We start from the raw sequence: 15,968 nt of genomic DNA, 5'->3' as shown, positions 1-15,968 counted from the left end.
TCCTCTTTTGGAGATGAATAATCTGATCAAATCCCCTTTAGCCCATGAGTACTAATAGTGTGCGTGTGTGTGGACGGAGATTTTGCATGTGCAAAATTCAGAAAGGGAGATAAATTAAAACCCGCTAGAAAGAGAAAAGAATACATAATGAAGAATGGGAGGAACTAAAGTACATTGAATGAGAGAGTGCATGAGAGAGTGCATGAAAGTCGATAGCACAAAGACTACAGTGAAAGTTAGAAAAAAATCAGACGAGACGGTTTTACTCGCAGTCATTTATTTAAAACTTTATCTCAAATTTACCTGATCATTGCATTTTCTGGTGTCGCCCTTATAACCGCCTTATCACGTGATATTTCTGGCATGCTAGAGTAAAGACCTTTGGCATATGAATAACTGTAGCTTGTAAGATGTTTTTTAATAAAAAAACCCACAAGACGCCAATGGTGATGGTTTATTTCTTGTAATATGACAGATGAACATTCATCATTGTGTAGTGCTGACACAATGTTTTTTTCTGATCGTAAACGTCATAGACACGAAAAGAAGCCAAAAGAATAATAATAAATAAAAAATTACTAAAATGTGTGTAAGAAAAGAATTTGACTCGTACAGTTTGTGATATGTTTGATCAGTTGGTTCAGCCATTCATTGACAGGTATTTATTGTAGGGACCTTCGACTCAATCGCTTACGCATTTTGACACGTGACTACTTTTCTCGCCTGAAGCGGTTAAAACAGTTGTAAGTAAACATTTTAACCTTATTTACTCTCTCTTTTCCTAACTCACTCTCTCTTTTCTTTATTCTTTCTTTCTTCATGTTTATTACCAAAGGCTTGGGAAATTTAAGTGTTGAGTTTTTGTGCCTTACCTTATCCTCTGTTCCTTTATCCCATTCCATAGCCAGTCTATCTTCTTTTTCCCTCTTTCTTTCTCTCTCTCTCTCAGTCTCTCTCACACACACACATATGCTATTTCGCTTTGTCTCTCGTGCACGCTTGTTCTACTAGATGCACACTATGTAAACAAAAGCAAAAACAAACAAAAGACTTGTTTACAATTGTTTGACCTCCTTGTTGATATTTATTTTGAACTACGTTTTTCAAAGAAATGATTTCCTACTTTCTCTTAACTTCCCAAAGTGACATTGAATACACAAAAACTGTAACTGGACGAACATATCTCCTTTAAAGCAACACGGTATTAATGTGGAATATTAGTATCGATACTTGAAAATTTAACAGAGACAATCAAGCTCTAACTAATGTGTGATATGATGTCTCACATGTTTCAGATACTTACTAGAGAACATAATAGAGACCATCATGCCTGCCACATTCTCTAGTATGCAGAGCCTGGAGTATCTGTGAGTTGGAATGCGCATTTTTCTCTTACCTAACCGGAACACTTATTTTACATGTCTACACATGTTTAGTAATACAAATATATGTACTAGTATGGAAACGAATATACCTGTGTATATATACACTCGATTTGCTTGATCATTATTTAGTCCATACTCTGAATGGATTCAAAATACCCTCTTTCCCAAGGCATTTTCCACTTTCTATTAAACCATTTAATAAACCATACCCACTACAGCAATCTCAAGAAATCTTCAGCTAACAAAATTGCTTTTTTTATTTTTATTAAGAAATCTAGACGGCAACAACCTGGAAAAAGTAGCAGTCACTTATTTCACAGGAATACCAGAACTACAACTCTTGTAAGTGCGAACTTTGACCAAATAACAGATGTTTCAGTTGTGATTTGATCTTTTCTAACCTGTCTTAGCAATCTGGATTTTTATTTCCTGAATGATGTGTGAAACTCTTGTTCTAAATGTAAGTTTAGTTGGTATTTCATTTTTTTTCACATTAACTGTATTGAACTAGTACTGGTCGAAACTATTTTGTACTTCAAGAAAAACTATAAATGGCCTCCACATTCATGTTTCAACAGAAAACTGTCCAGAAACAGAATTTATTACACAGAAGAAAGCTCCTTTATAACTCTTCGTTCTCTGAAAATATTGTAAGTATGGTTTTCTTGTTTTAAGTATTTAATATCTTTGAGCAGTCTTATGTTTTATCTGACTTTGACTCAGTCACTAGTTTTCTTTCCATCTTGCTGAGTTAGACTATTCCAACAGTTTGTAGTCTACATCTTAACTTCTATCACAAATTAACTATAATCGTTCTCCGTAAGCTGAAGTTCAAAGTAATTTTTTCTGTCCAAGATTTTCAAACTGCTGACGAAAAATTTGGAAGAATATGTAACTGTCAAATTTCTGATTATTTCTTATTTCAGAGATTTATCCCACAACTTTATCCGCAAACTTTCTGCAGAGAGTTTTACCGGGTTGTGGAACCTGACACATTTGTACGTTTGTAATGACTTTTTGAACTAAACTTAACATGTAAAACATTTTGAGTTAACCATTAATAAAAAGTGTATTTTATAAACTGTTTCAATTTTTTAAAATACTTTTTTCAAGCAAGCATTCTATTAGTAACACCTGTGCTTTGATTTGATCTCTGGGGGTAATTAAATAGAAAGTATTTATCTTCGCAAAGAAGCGTTTAGTTGACGGGGCGGTTTCAAACCCTCGTTTGCAGAGAACTACAGCAGAACCAGATCGTGTGGATCGAAGAGGAAGCTTTCAAGCCACTACAGTCCCTCATCTCCTTGTGAGTAACAAGCTATTCTTGATTCTCCTTCAAATATATTTTTACCAAGAGCAGGTCGCTTCCGTTTTGGACAGAGTGCAAAGGAAAGACATCTTTGTTGTAAACTTATAAGATACTTTGATAAATTGTATCCCATAATAATTCACGATAAAAGAAGTAGGATCTTTAACTTGGTCTTGGTATCGAAAGTTCTGGAGTAACCATTGTTACTCAACAGAGACAAAGTGTGACAACCGTTCACAAAGAGGTTTCTTAATTTTTCAGTGTTAGACTCTTTTTATCAACATGGCGCCTAGGTCAGAAGGTCGCTGAAGACCTGAAGCGAAATTTGCGGAGTATAGGTTTTAACAAACATTTTTTCACAATCTAATGCTGCTGCATTAAACTATCACATATCATACGCTTTTGTTTACTTTGATCTATCTTTTTTAATGAGAACATTCATTTCTTTGCACGATGTCTTTAATTTGTTTGACATTGCTTTTCTGTGACATCGTTACTTTGTTCAACCTTAGCTCAGAATGGGTTGTTTTAGCGTATCACTCACTCCGTAAAGTAAATAACCTCCGCGAATTATACAATCATGATCAGACAATCATAATAACATAGTTTCAGACTTGAGGTGTTACGGTTCTCAAAGCCAGTTGTGGAATTAAAACAGACCTGTCACAGTATCATTGTGTAGAGAAAAGGGCGTTACCCCCACGTGCATTTATTTTTATTTTTCCCGAGACGGGAAAATGGCGAGATGGCGAGAAAATTGCAGAGAAAATTCAGCAGTTATGTCCTTTTTTTTCTTTTTTTTACAAAATTTCAATTTTTTTTTTACAATTTAAAAAAAAAATCACAACAAAATGAATTTTGACCTACAGGTGGATGCGTCCATAGTTTAGAAAATCGTTATAATTTTATTGACGTTCTCAGTATAGTATAATAATATTTTATGTCATAATGTTCTACATGTTTAAAGTGCTTTGAAAGTACAGCGATAAAACATGATAATATTTCTTGTTGGTGCACAAATTTTCACAAATCGACAAAGAAATTTGCAAGGACCCTGCCAGCAGTTCTTTACCAAATGATCTTCTCGGTATAATACAGTAATAAATCTCATGGCTTTGTCTTGTTACAGAAATGTTCAGAAAAACAACTTCAGGGGAGTGAACTCCGAGACGTTTGAAATCATGCCGCAGCTGAAACACGTGTAAGGAGTTTTGTGTGGTGCTTGGTGTTAATTGAGTTCGAAGGTTCAGGGCTGTATTGGGATATGGTTATCTTGTGAAAGTCTAAGTAAGTAGGAAATTCTAACACCACAGTCTATACTCATAGCCCTTCATTGACGATGTTCCATCAAAGAACGTGCGCTCATCACGTGACACACCCACGCACTCAAACTCAAATCAATCGTCCTCCGACCACCTATCCATGGTTCCTCCTAGTGTAAAACCAGGTTTGAGACAGCATAATGAGTAGTTACAGTGGGAACATAAATAATGAACAGTGTAAAAGAATTGCTATATGAAAATTTTATAACTTAGCGAAATAAACTTTAAGTTAGCTACAAGCCAGATAAAGCTGCCGGACTGATGAAATAAGGGAGCGTGTGGCATCTAGAAAGGGGAAAATTTGAAGCAAAACGTTATAAAATATCAATTGTGTGCCATGTCATTGACAAGAACATCCGTCATGAATTAAAAATTTCTGAGAAAAAATATGAGATAAATTTACTCCTTGATACTAGGTGTTCAGGAATCTCTGATAGCGTCTGGCTTTTAATGATAATACATTAAAAAATGATGGCGCAGGATGATGGCTCTTTCTTTAATCCTTCATCTTTAACGTTCTTTTTCCTTTCTTTTCTTTTTCATTCTTAAGGGGGTAGGAGGTTTACCCCTCTTTCTTCGCGTCTCTGTATTTTCGCTTCTGCTTAGTCGCTGGCACAGGTGTCACAGAGCGAACGAGAAATGATCGAGAAAGAGGACGAATGTGTGAATACAAAGCGATAGAGCTGGGAGAGATAAGCTAATGATGATAGACCAGTTAGAAACGATTGTTAAAAAGAGTTTAAAATTGATAACAATATGGGCAACAAAAGGAGATGTGACGTCCATCTTTGCTTCAAGCTTATAAGAGTCCTGAGAAAAGAGGAAGACGTCTGGTTCAAAGTCCTGTATGAATGAAGAAGAAAAAAATAAGAAGGAAGAAAAAAAGACAGGAGCTACTAAGAGAAAGAAAGAGTGACATTTCCTTTGCTGCAGCTACTTCGACACGTTCTTCATGTGCGCTCTGGCGCGCCACGTCAACAAGTGCGTGCCGGAGGGCGACGGCATCTCCAGCCGCGACAACCTGCTGGAGAGCAGCGTGCTGCGCAGCGCCGTGTGGGTGGTGGCCGTCATGGCCTGCATCGGCAACATCACCGTGCTGCTGGGCCGCGTGCTGATGAAGGAGAACAACTCCGTGCATTCCTTCCTCATCAAGGTGCATACCGTGGTCGTGTCACGTGGCCTCTGACTCACGTTTCTCTTTTCGTTTGCGTGGGACTCTGTCCTCTGATGATAAGAAACTGAAGCTAACAGTGTTCAGGAAAAACTAACTTTTCTTTGTTTAACTTTTGTTAAAGCTTCCTGTTTACATGTAAACGATTTTATTCCAAAAACATTTTTATTTTCATGCAAACTTCTTTCTTGGATTTTTAAAAAATCTTTATAAACCTTTTCTATTATATACTGAACTTGATATTTATTATTTATATATAACTGCTTCTCTTGAAAATTATGTTTTAACTTATATTAGCTAGATGTAATCTTGTTTCTAGACAACCCTTTGTTCTGTAAAAATATTTCAAGATTCCACTTTTCCTTCTTTGTAATATCCTCGGAAACCTTAGCACTTATTTCTGTTTGAGTTTTAATTTTGCTCATCAAAGTATCTGCCCTTTTTAATGACTTTTTAGTCTCTATTTTGATTTTGAGCAGAAATCAGGGCAGGTAAAAAATGTCGGCACACATATGTGACCTCTACGTCCCACCAGTTTCAAATAACGGAAAATAATTTTTTATTTATTTTTCTTAATTGTAACTTTACTAATCAAAGTATCTGTCATTTTCAACGACATTTAAGTTCATTAGTGCAAAAATCAGGGCAGGCACAAAAATTCTTTACATCTCACATTTTTCCGAAAATAACCATACCTTTGATACATATCCCTAACACGGAGTAATCTCCTTTCTGTGTTCAGCTTGATAAATAATCATTAGCTCGATATTTCCCACTTTTAAAATACTTAAAAGAAGAGTTTAGTAATTTTTCATGAAGTTATTTTTAAAGTCATTGAGCGCAGGAATTGTGCTTGAAGCTAAAAATGCTTTAGGACAGAAATGTTAAGACATTGCAGAAATAAGTCGATCGTTAATTTATGATTTTACTATACGTCTTGTCAAAACCGCTTTTGATGTAGGAGAAATAGTAGAAACCATCAAAGGAGACATCGACAAGGCCTGTTAATAACATCAAATACCGTAAGACTGTTGTGCCTTCAAAAGGACGGCTTTTGTTGGAATTAGTTTTTTATAAATAAAATCCAACTGGGTTCAGTTCGTACTCAAAAAGCCTTCTTGTTAACATATTTTTTTGCACTGTATGACATCGAGAAGAACCTCGCGTACATAAGTAGGTTAGTTAGTTCAATGTGGACTCGATCTTGCAATCGCTACTCAAAGAAACATAAATTGCATGAAGGATAATTTTGTTCACCAAAAAAATGTTGAGTACATTTACCACATACATTTAGAAAGATTCCAAACATTTTTGTAAAAAAAAAAAAAATTGGCTAAGATGAGCATTGGCTAAAACTTGTATGCAAAGATATCAAAAGTAAGCTTGGAAAGAGGCTTACTATAGTCCTTCTGCCATTACTCATTATTATCATTTTAAATTTTTTTTAGGTTCGAAAAATACACTTGAAGAAGTCTATATTTTTGTTTATAAATGGATCATATTTAAAAATTCTAAATAAAATAGCATTTCAGCATCAGAAGGCATTGATAAACAAGGGACAATTTATGTAAATCAATCTAAAATTTTATATTGGTATACTTTTGTACATGTCATATAGATATATCTGAATAGTTTAGTTTTTCATATAAATATCACTGTTAGTGTCATTGCATTATTTTATGAACCTTGAAATATATTACACGGATCAAAGATTTTCTTTGATAACCTTTTTAACTAGTGCGACTGTCATCTGTTTCATTATGACATGTGAATGTCAAGCAGGTATTTAGTCGAAACAGATAGAGACATTCATTATAATAGAGAATTGCCCAGTTTTTTAATGAGACATCACGTGAAGAATTTAATGCATAAATGAATGTAATAATGACAGCTGCAATGAAAAATGGTTCGGTGGGGCTGATGTGTCCAAAGATATTTCCGCACGTGCATTACTAACACAAGACCAAGCCTGATGCTGCAGTCATGGGAAGGACCTCCAATTAGGAAGTTGCAGACGATTGCAAACAATTCGATAGTCCCTTCAAGCGTGGATGGGTATCAATTCAACTATAAAGCCCTTTTCTAATGAAAATCATGTATGTAATAATTCGCCTTTGAAAGACAAGTAAAATGTCTCAAGTTTACCATGACAATGACCAATATCTGAATTTTGCGTTAAGACCAAATAAAACCAATTTTCACGGTGAAAGCTAATGTCTACAATGTCTACAAATTCTAGTGACCTCAAGTTCCTTGTAAAAGGCATGAGGGTATTTTTTCAATGAAAAAAGCTAATTAAATTACTTAATTTTACATCTCTTATTTCCTAGAACCTGTCCCTGGCTGACCTGCTGATGGGAGTGTACCTGCTGGTGCTGGCCACTCACGACCTGCGCTATCGCGGACGCTACCTGAGTCGTGACGGCGAGTGGCGTGACAGTTGGAGCTGTGACGTATGTGGTGTGCTGACGACAGTTAGCAGCGAGGCCTCAGTGCTCATTCTCACCGTCATCACCTTGGACAGGTGCGGCGCCTGTCACCTTATAGAAGTAGACATCGCTCCTTTCCCCCACCTTCCGCAAAACATTACTAAAATGTTTTTTAAATTTAAATTTACTTTAATATTTTTAAGGAAAATGTGACATTTTCTGAATAGTACATAGTGAGAAACGAACTTAGTGAGCAATAAAAAAAAATCCTCTTAAGGTAGTCAACTTTCTTTTGTCACAGGTATATGTGTATTCTCTACCCCTCAAGACCCGCCGGCGGAGCCTGAACAAAGCCTACGTCCTGATGTTGACCATCTGGGCCGGGTGCATCTCTCTGGCCGTCCTCCCTGTCCTGGGGTTACGCTACTTCGGGAATTTCTTCTACCGCCACAACGCCGTGTGCATACCCCTGTTTCTTCACGAGCCGCGGGGTGACGGGTGGGAATACTCGGCTTTTATATTCTTCGGCATCAACCTAGGATCTTTCTTTTTTATCGTCTACGCTTACATGGCCATGTTCTCGGCCATCAGGAGGACAGCACTCGCGATCAGACCCATCGACGAAAGACAAGAGCAATGTTTGATGAAGAGGTTTTTCTTTATCGTCGTGACTGACTTTTTCTGTTGGATGCCCATCATAGGTCTCAAAGCTGCAGCGTTGGCAGGTAGCTTTTGCTTTTCCCCATAAATTGTTAATTTAAAAAAAAAAACTGTTTTTCTCTTTTAATTCTTGAAATAAAATGAGACTATGCACATTTCAAGGCATTACTATGCAAACTTCTCAGATTGTTTGAAAGACGCGTAGGATGCTCTCCATCCACTTTGTGTCGGTTTCTGTTCTTCTTGCATCATTTTTTTCTTTATCTTTTCCGTCCTTCGACTATTCGCTTAATCTTTGTCCTTTTATCTCGCTTTGTTTTTGTCGAAATGTTGAAATAATGACACGAACAATGGAAGAACTATAAAATAATATTTATTCAGTGCTCCCCACTTTCACTCGGAAAATACATCACAAGACCCAAAACATCCAAAGCAGTTTTTACGGTAACAGTAAACCATGCAAATAAACTTGAAACCGTGGAATTCGATTTCACGTAACCCTGGGGACTACTTTGTCAATCCAAAATGTTGATTTTTCTGAATAAAAAAGTGGGAATAATGGTGTTAATGGTCGCGATGGCGAGTTCCAGACGCTTATGTCATCGTCAATGACTGTCCTTAAATCTGCTTCGCCAATCTCTCTGTCAAACGGCAGTCCACACAGTGTTTACTGAACCGTAAACGCGTTTAACTAAACCTTGAATAATGTGACAGTCTCTAAGCGCACAATTAGACACAAGCTATTGTTTACACAAAGTCCCCGCGGCAGGTTGCCGCCAGTTCGAGGCTCGCTTGGGTCTGTGATGAAAAAAAATTATTATCGCATAATACAGGAAGCAAGATGTCGTTCTAGTTTGCTGTCCTCGAACATCAGATCATTTTACCCCCAAAATGTCTTTGAATGTCAGCCAGACATTGTAGACATTATTTTTTCGACACTGACAGGTTTTGATTAAAGATTTCCCTTTGCAGGGGCACCGATCGACGGTGGATTGTACGCATGGGTAGTTGTGTTTATCCTACCCGTAAATTGCGCCCTCAATCCCTTGCTGTACACGCTGACGACGAAGCTTTTCAAGCAACACCTGGCTTCCGGTCTTGCGCACACGGTGGGCAGGAGACGCAGCCTGGAGACAACGTGCAGCTACACCTTCTCCAGCATCAAGAGTAAAGCTCCCAGCCAGCGGTCGGTGGGAGAAACCATCGAGGTTAGCGGTCCTTATTGTCTGGCACTAACAATTACTACCTCTTCCACAAAATATTGTTGTGTAAACACTCGCAAGTCACAGGGTTATTGTTATGTAGACTAACCGAGCTCATGCAAAGGACAGGCTTTTGTTTTAAATTTTCATAGCTTTTATTTGAGCTGTTTAAGTACTTAGCGCACTAAGCCTCTCTTCACTTAAACATAATTTCAAGATTTTACACCATGATTGACATTTCCTCTCAACCTTTTAAAAGTCTGTTACATTTCATCTTTTAAGTTCTTTCTGATTGTGTGTGCGGTCCCTGACTTTCTGAACCAGTTCTGTTCTTAAATCTTCTCCTACAAATAAAAATAAAAATAAAAAAAATAAAAATAAATATAAATATAAATATAAAAAATAAAAATAAATAAAATATAAATATAAAAAAATGAAAAACAAAAAAAAAATGAAAATAAAAAATAAAAATAAATAAAAAAGTAAATCTCTTTTTAGGGGAAACTCTCAGTTTAGTGCTGACTGTTAAAAACAATTTTTAAACTGTGTGCGTGTTTTTCGTGCAGATGGAACACCTGAGTTGCAAGAACAGCCCGTGCAACATTTACACCGGTAAAATGAAGTACAAGTACTCCCAGGGTCGGGTTATCTTCCCACCAGAAGGGGCCGTGGCTGTTCCGTTCACCTATGAGGCGGTCAGGACCTGGCACTCATGAACAGCGCTCAGCGACATCACAAATCTTGTCACGTGACTCAGCACGTGATGTCCTGGACGAGCCATGGCTTCCTGCTCGCTCACTTGGCGGGAGGTAACTCTCGGAGTTCGAAATAAGTCCTTCGAATCCTTCCGGCAAGCCGACGACATCCAAGGGAGACAATTGGCACTCATGGCCACAGCAGCAGGAAGGTCGACCGACGCAGTCCTGGAGTGGATGAGATTTCTCTCGTCCGAAGAAAAGTTCGGAAATGTTTTTCTTGCTCTGTGAAGGACGTTTATGGAATGATAATGGCTGCTGCAGTGAACAGTTCGCAAGAAATCTGGTCACGTGGTACCTTGTTTCATGTTTGGCGCTGCTCGCCTGTTGTTATATCACATCCCTGTCCTCCTTACATCGACACATTAAACGGGGCTTGGAGTGAAGACAGGGACTAGTAACGAAAACGTTTAAACTCTGAACTGATAGAAGACACGTGACTAAAAGGCATCAGAACTCTAAAAAACGCACCAATCCTTCTGGCGCACAATTTCCAGGTTTGGGAGAGACTGACCCTTAAACACTTTGGAACACATGTGACTGTAATTCAGAACATTTTGTTAAACAAATTTCTTTATTTTTATTTTCATCGTCGATCTAGTCCCCATGTGGCCTCATGGACAAACAGAACACTTTATGTACCCTTCTCAAAATTGTGTCTCAAGCAAAAACTAAAATGTTTTCTAGTGAGGAAAGGAACTCAAATAACTCATTTTCTAAAGTGCTGATGGAAACTGGCAGCTGAGTGTTGTTGATGTCGTCATCTCTTAGTTGTTATCAGTTGGGTCATCGTGTTTTAATCCCAACTCGTTCATAAACATGGTCTTGTTGGCATATTGATACATATCAGCCAGATGGTGTTGTTGCGCTGATTGCATATTTATGATAATTGATTAAAAGAATTGATATTCTCCGCCGCTCGGCAAGAAACACGACATTTTCTTTTTTGGTTCCATAAATGTTGGTTTCTATATCTATATTATTTTTAAGTGTTGGGAATACTTGCGATTTCTCTCTTCTATTTTCTCAACAAGTGTTGTAAAGTTGTTTTTACCTGTTTGTGTGTGTCAGTGTGGATGATGTGTACGTGCTCGCGCTCAACTGTTTGTCGTTAAAAAAAAATACAATTATAAAAAATACATTTTTACGGAGTTGAAAAATCCGCCGACAATTATAATACTTTACTGTAAAACAAAATCACCTGAAGTCAGGTCATTAAAATTCATTGTCAAATATTTTACAAAAAAACTACACATTCCATTCAACCATATACGTAACAGTGTGAAGTATCATTACATCTGAAGATAAAATAATTGCATTGTCTTCTTCACAAAATATCAACGAAAATTTTTTTGCTGTTGTTAAAACTAGAAATAGCAGTTTTTGTTTGTCACTCTCCCAGTACAAAAAGTTTGGATTTTGGACGGCATTGCCATCATGGACCGCAAACCCTGCTAAAACTCTATCCAGTGTTACTAGATACATACAGAAAGCAGCCTCAAACATTATAACACGCTGGATTCAAACTTTAATAACTATATTGATGCTTTCAAAAGCCTGATGTGCAACGGGGCTGAGATTGGGGATAGGCCGAAGAACATGCATGGAAAGAGAGAAAAGGTAAGACTGAAGGACAGCTAGACTAAAACGTCTTCCTTAGAGTGATTGGACCACTTGCGCGCCCTCTAGCTAGAAAAAATGCAGGAAGTGACGCAGGTGATCGGGGAATGCCCCGAGTGTCTAGGTCTGCCCCCAGACCTGACAAATTTAAAACTTTTCAACAGACCTACGTCCACCTTCCCACCTTCTCCTCCCGTCCACCTCTTCGTAGCAGCTGCGTCACGGAAAGCGCTGTCACTGGCATTTCATTAAATGGAGACGAGGGAGAAAAAAATCAGACTTCTCTTTCTTTCTTCAGGGAATCGAGCAATCGTTTAGTGATTTGATTCCGCTCTGGGAATCGATGCCATCCCTCCCGCAGCCCCCCTATCCCTGAGGTTACACAGCTGAGCAACTGTCCAAACTTACCCTCAGAATTGCATTGCCATTGCCTTACCCATCTACCCATCTACTTGACAGATGTTTTGTAGGAGCAAGACATGCTTTACATGTTTGTTTGTTTGTTTGTTGTTTGTTTGTTTTTTTTGTTTGTTTGTTTGTTTTTTTGTTTTTTTGTTGTTGTTGTTTTTGTTTTTTCTGTTTATCAATTTGTTTTGTTTAGTTTGCATAGGACATGTGTACTCAACTCTAGAGACATTATCGAGAGAAATACAGATGGTATGATGAATAAGGCAGACAATAAAATGCAAACATTAGAATGACGAATAAATAGGTAGACAAGCGGACAGACAGACCAACAGACACATCACCGGAAACAAAGATGTGACTCGTATCCTCTCCTCCATAAAGGAAATCCGCGGCTCATGTTAGAGACAATGGAGCTGATGCCGGGCTCGTCTTCCAACTCCCACTCGCAAAGTTTAAAAGAAAGGGCAGATAAATAGCGCCACTCCTACATAAGCTCATACTCATTACCTCCCCCACACCCTCACTCATGTTTTTTACACAAACCTTCGTATCTCAGACTTCGGTGTCGTTGACACCTGAGGATTGAGACGAAGGCCACATCAGCAAAAGCTGAAACCGTCATTAAGCGACCACATGAGCGTGTACTGAAGGTTCTGGAAACAAATCCTTCCTTTAGCCAAGCAGATAAAAGTCATTGGAAACTATGTTCTTAGGCTTTTATGGATTTTCCAAGATTACAGTCTTCTGGTGTCGACTTTGGAAGAAATTAAGGGTCGCACGAGAAAGCTTTTTGTTAACAGGTAGAATGTTTTTGTACAGAAGGACGAACAGAGTCGTACATGGCTTTGTGGAGTAAAGGACATGGAAAATATCAACAACTTATAAAGGAAATAAGTAATATCTTAATATATGCATTTATTATTGTATGTGATATATGCGTGTAAGTACTTTTTCGCAAAATATGGTATGAGGTTGTCTTTTAAGGTGTGACCTAGTTTTTTAGTGTGTTTTATTTATAGACTCAGAAGAAGAAAGCCTGCAAAAATAGCATCTGATCCACACGGAGCCATCAAAGTAACATTTAGTTCCAACTTCCATATATTTTAGTGACACCATTTTACCCTCGGGCAGACGCGTTGTGCAGATGTTGCCCTCCTTTCGAATCACACAGTCACCATCGTTACCATGACAACTGCCACCGTTCTAACGACAATCCAAATGGCTGCTTCGTTGTCTGTTGTTGCCTACTTTATAAAATTCCTTTTTATATTTTCTTCCCCTTGCTCCTTGTAGTAGAGGTCACTGTGCTGAGCTCTGGTTCGAAACCTCAATGACTCGATAACAACGTTAGTGTGTCGTCATCACTGATCCGCTGCCATGGTGACTGAAAAGCTCTGTAGAAGCCTCCTGCAGCAAGACCCTTTAGGATGGAGCTGGTGTTCTAGGTTCTTCAAGATTACATTTACAGGCAGAGGACATAATTAGCGGAAGCAACATGCGTGAATTTAATACGAATTTCAGAGGTTTTCTGATGCTTTTATTTCGCCATTATTTTAATTGTGATTATTTAGTTGGGTTTATGTATAATGAAAATCGTGATTAGAACTTTGTCTAGCAGCTACAGGGCATTTCAAGGGTTTCAGTTTCGAATGTCATCGGAAAAAGCTTCAGCAGACTACATAATCTGTTTTTATGGGAAGCCCATAGCAGTAAGACATTCAACTCCGTGAGCAAATAAATCCGCCGGTTTGTTGTTGTTGTTTTTTTTTAAATCCTCCGACGCAACAGGTCCTCCCCATTTTCAAACCAACATCGTATTTCAGCTTCCTGATAGACACCTACTAATTACGTCATCAAGAGAGTCGTTTGCTCATTTTCAGTTTGGTGAGTGGGAAGACAGACGCCACCTTGTCTGAAACCCTGAGAGACGGTACAGAAGTATGGACACCGACTGTCTCCATCATTGAAAGGTCGTCTAACAATGCTGACGCCTGCTTTAAAAAAGTTTGTTTTCTTAAACACTGCAGGCTACCTGTCTATAACAATGAGACTTCCTCGAGCAGTGGAAAGTCAGCTTGTTGCCTTTGTGAACCGTTTTCTAAAAGCAGGGACACCGATGGCTAAAGTAATGAAACGCCTACGAGACAGGGGTTAGCTTTTGAAGAAGTGAGTAGGTTTGTAGGTGTAGATGTGGACTTGATTGTATTGGTAAGGCGTTTTATAATTAGGATATATAGTAAGATAAAAATATTCTATATGCTTTGTGCTATCAGCTTTGGAGTAGAATTGAAATGTTCTTGTTTGTACCCAGAATACATTTCCTGTCCAACAATCATAAGGGTACTTGGTGTGACATAGATTACACCTTTCAAGTGTCAAGCCCTAAACACGGTGAACCATGAACAGTTCTCGCTTCGGAGGAATCCTTTACCTGATTTTTTTTTTTTCAGAAAAAGACAAAATAAAATTTGTTGTTAAGGCAAAACATAAAGAGAATTTTCTGTTGGGGAAAAATGTTTATTTGTTGAATGTAAAGAACGCGTGTACGCTTGGCCGCCTGAAGTGGCTGTGAACGAAATTTTTGATTCTTTCGCTCTTTATTGATACGAGAACTTGTTTCTCATTGGCTGCATGCTGTCCTTTCTACCAGTATCTCTGGCAAGAGTAACGAGGTGTAAAAATCGTCGGCTTAAAAACGACAATCTATTGAAAACTACTATTGCTGTGTTCTTTCTTTTGTAGTGCGCTGAATGACATTAATTTGAAATAGTTCATCCGCTTTTGGTTAAATGTTATTCAAGAACTGTGTGTATGTGTGTGTGTGTGTGTGTGTGTGTGTGTGTGTGTAAAATTGTAAAATTTAGAAGTTTACAACGGTCCTGCCAAGAGGGTCTAGTTCCAAAGTTGATGTAGCAGGGAGGCTGTTACCTTGACGACCATGGCAATGATGAGAATAAAGAGTCGCAAAGTCGAACGTGCCCACGAACACAGGCCGTTAAAGCAGATGGCTGGATGGCAGGTTGAATGGATCCCTCGATGTAAAAATCCAAGAGTCTCTTGACGTCTTGATTACTGAATGGTGTTGATGGTGGTAGTAATGATAATCGCGACGATAGTGATAAAAGTTGAGATAGTTGAGATTATAGGCCCCCTTCCCTCCTTCCTGCAAGACAACAACACAAACAGTGACTCTTGCCGTTTGCCTCCCATTAGGACCCGCAGCACAGAATTTCGAAATTCAAACACAAAGAAAACTATCCGTCCAAAGTTCCTGCATAAAACTTAACCGTTAAATATAAGATTATTCTCAATAAATGACAAAAACAGGGAGGCTGAAAACTTTCGTTGTTTTATTTTGGTGGAGACGCCCACGTCTTCCCTCAAAAAACATTGACATTGTACTCTTTGTCATAAAATATCCTGGAAAATGTTCTGTGATATTTTATGCTCTATTTCCGGTGATTTTCTCTCAGAGCTCTTTAATTGAGCTTTAATAGGACACTGTCTAGCAGTAGCTGTCTCCCCTTTTCTTGATTTTTACATATAATAATGGATTTCTTCTTATTTCTGCTACCACTGCCAAATTTGGTGTGGACGAAGGTGCTTTGGTACTTACCGAGGCTTACTTTTTTTCAAGATAAACTAGATTTTTAGGTTAAGTAGAGATTTTTGGATTGGCACCAAAGCTGTTTCCTGTAATCATTCAT

At 38.1% G+C, this 15,968-nt stretch overlaps 1 protein-coding gene across 1 annotated transcript in view; it reads left to right on the top strand.

Moving 5' to 3' along the window:
* The window catches only part of LOC112567173 (relaxin receptor 2-like), a 38,224-nt gene extending 27,061 nt beyond the window's left edge, over positions 1-11,163 (top strand). Inside the window, 13 exon segments of the mRNA XM_025243751.1 lie at positions 672-743; positions 1,296-1,367; positions 1,656-1,727; positions 1,964-2,035; positions 2,312-2,383; positions 2,620-2,691; positions 3,824-3,895; positions 4,950-5,169; positions 7,518-7,711; positions 7,918-7,943; positions 7,946-8,341; positions 9,249-9,484; positions 10,045-11,163. Of these exon segments, the coding sequence (XP_025099536.1) occupies positions 672-743; positions 1,296-1,367; positions 1,656-1,727; positions 1,964-2,035; positions 2,312-2,383; positions 2,620-2,691; positions 3,824-3,895; positions 4,950-5,169; positions 7,518-7,711; positions 7,918-7,943; positions 7,946-8,341; positions 9,249-9,484; positions 10,045-10,194 (1,726 nt within the window). The 3' untranslated portion in view covers positions 10,195-11,163.
* Positions 11,164-15,968: the final 4,805 nt, after the last annotated feature.

This window comes from Pomacea canaliculata, linkage group LG6 (genome assembly GCF_003073045.1).
Source record: "Pomacea canaliculata isolate SZHN2017 linkage group LG6, ASM307304v1, whole genome shotgun sequence".
NCBI classification, from domain to species: Eukaryota; Metazoa; Mollusca; class Gastropoda; order Architaenioglossa; family Ampullariidae; genus Pomacea; species Pomacea canaliculata.
This window is presented reverse-complemented; position numbering and strand designations above follow the sequence as displayed.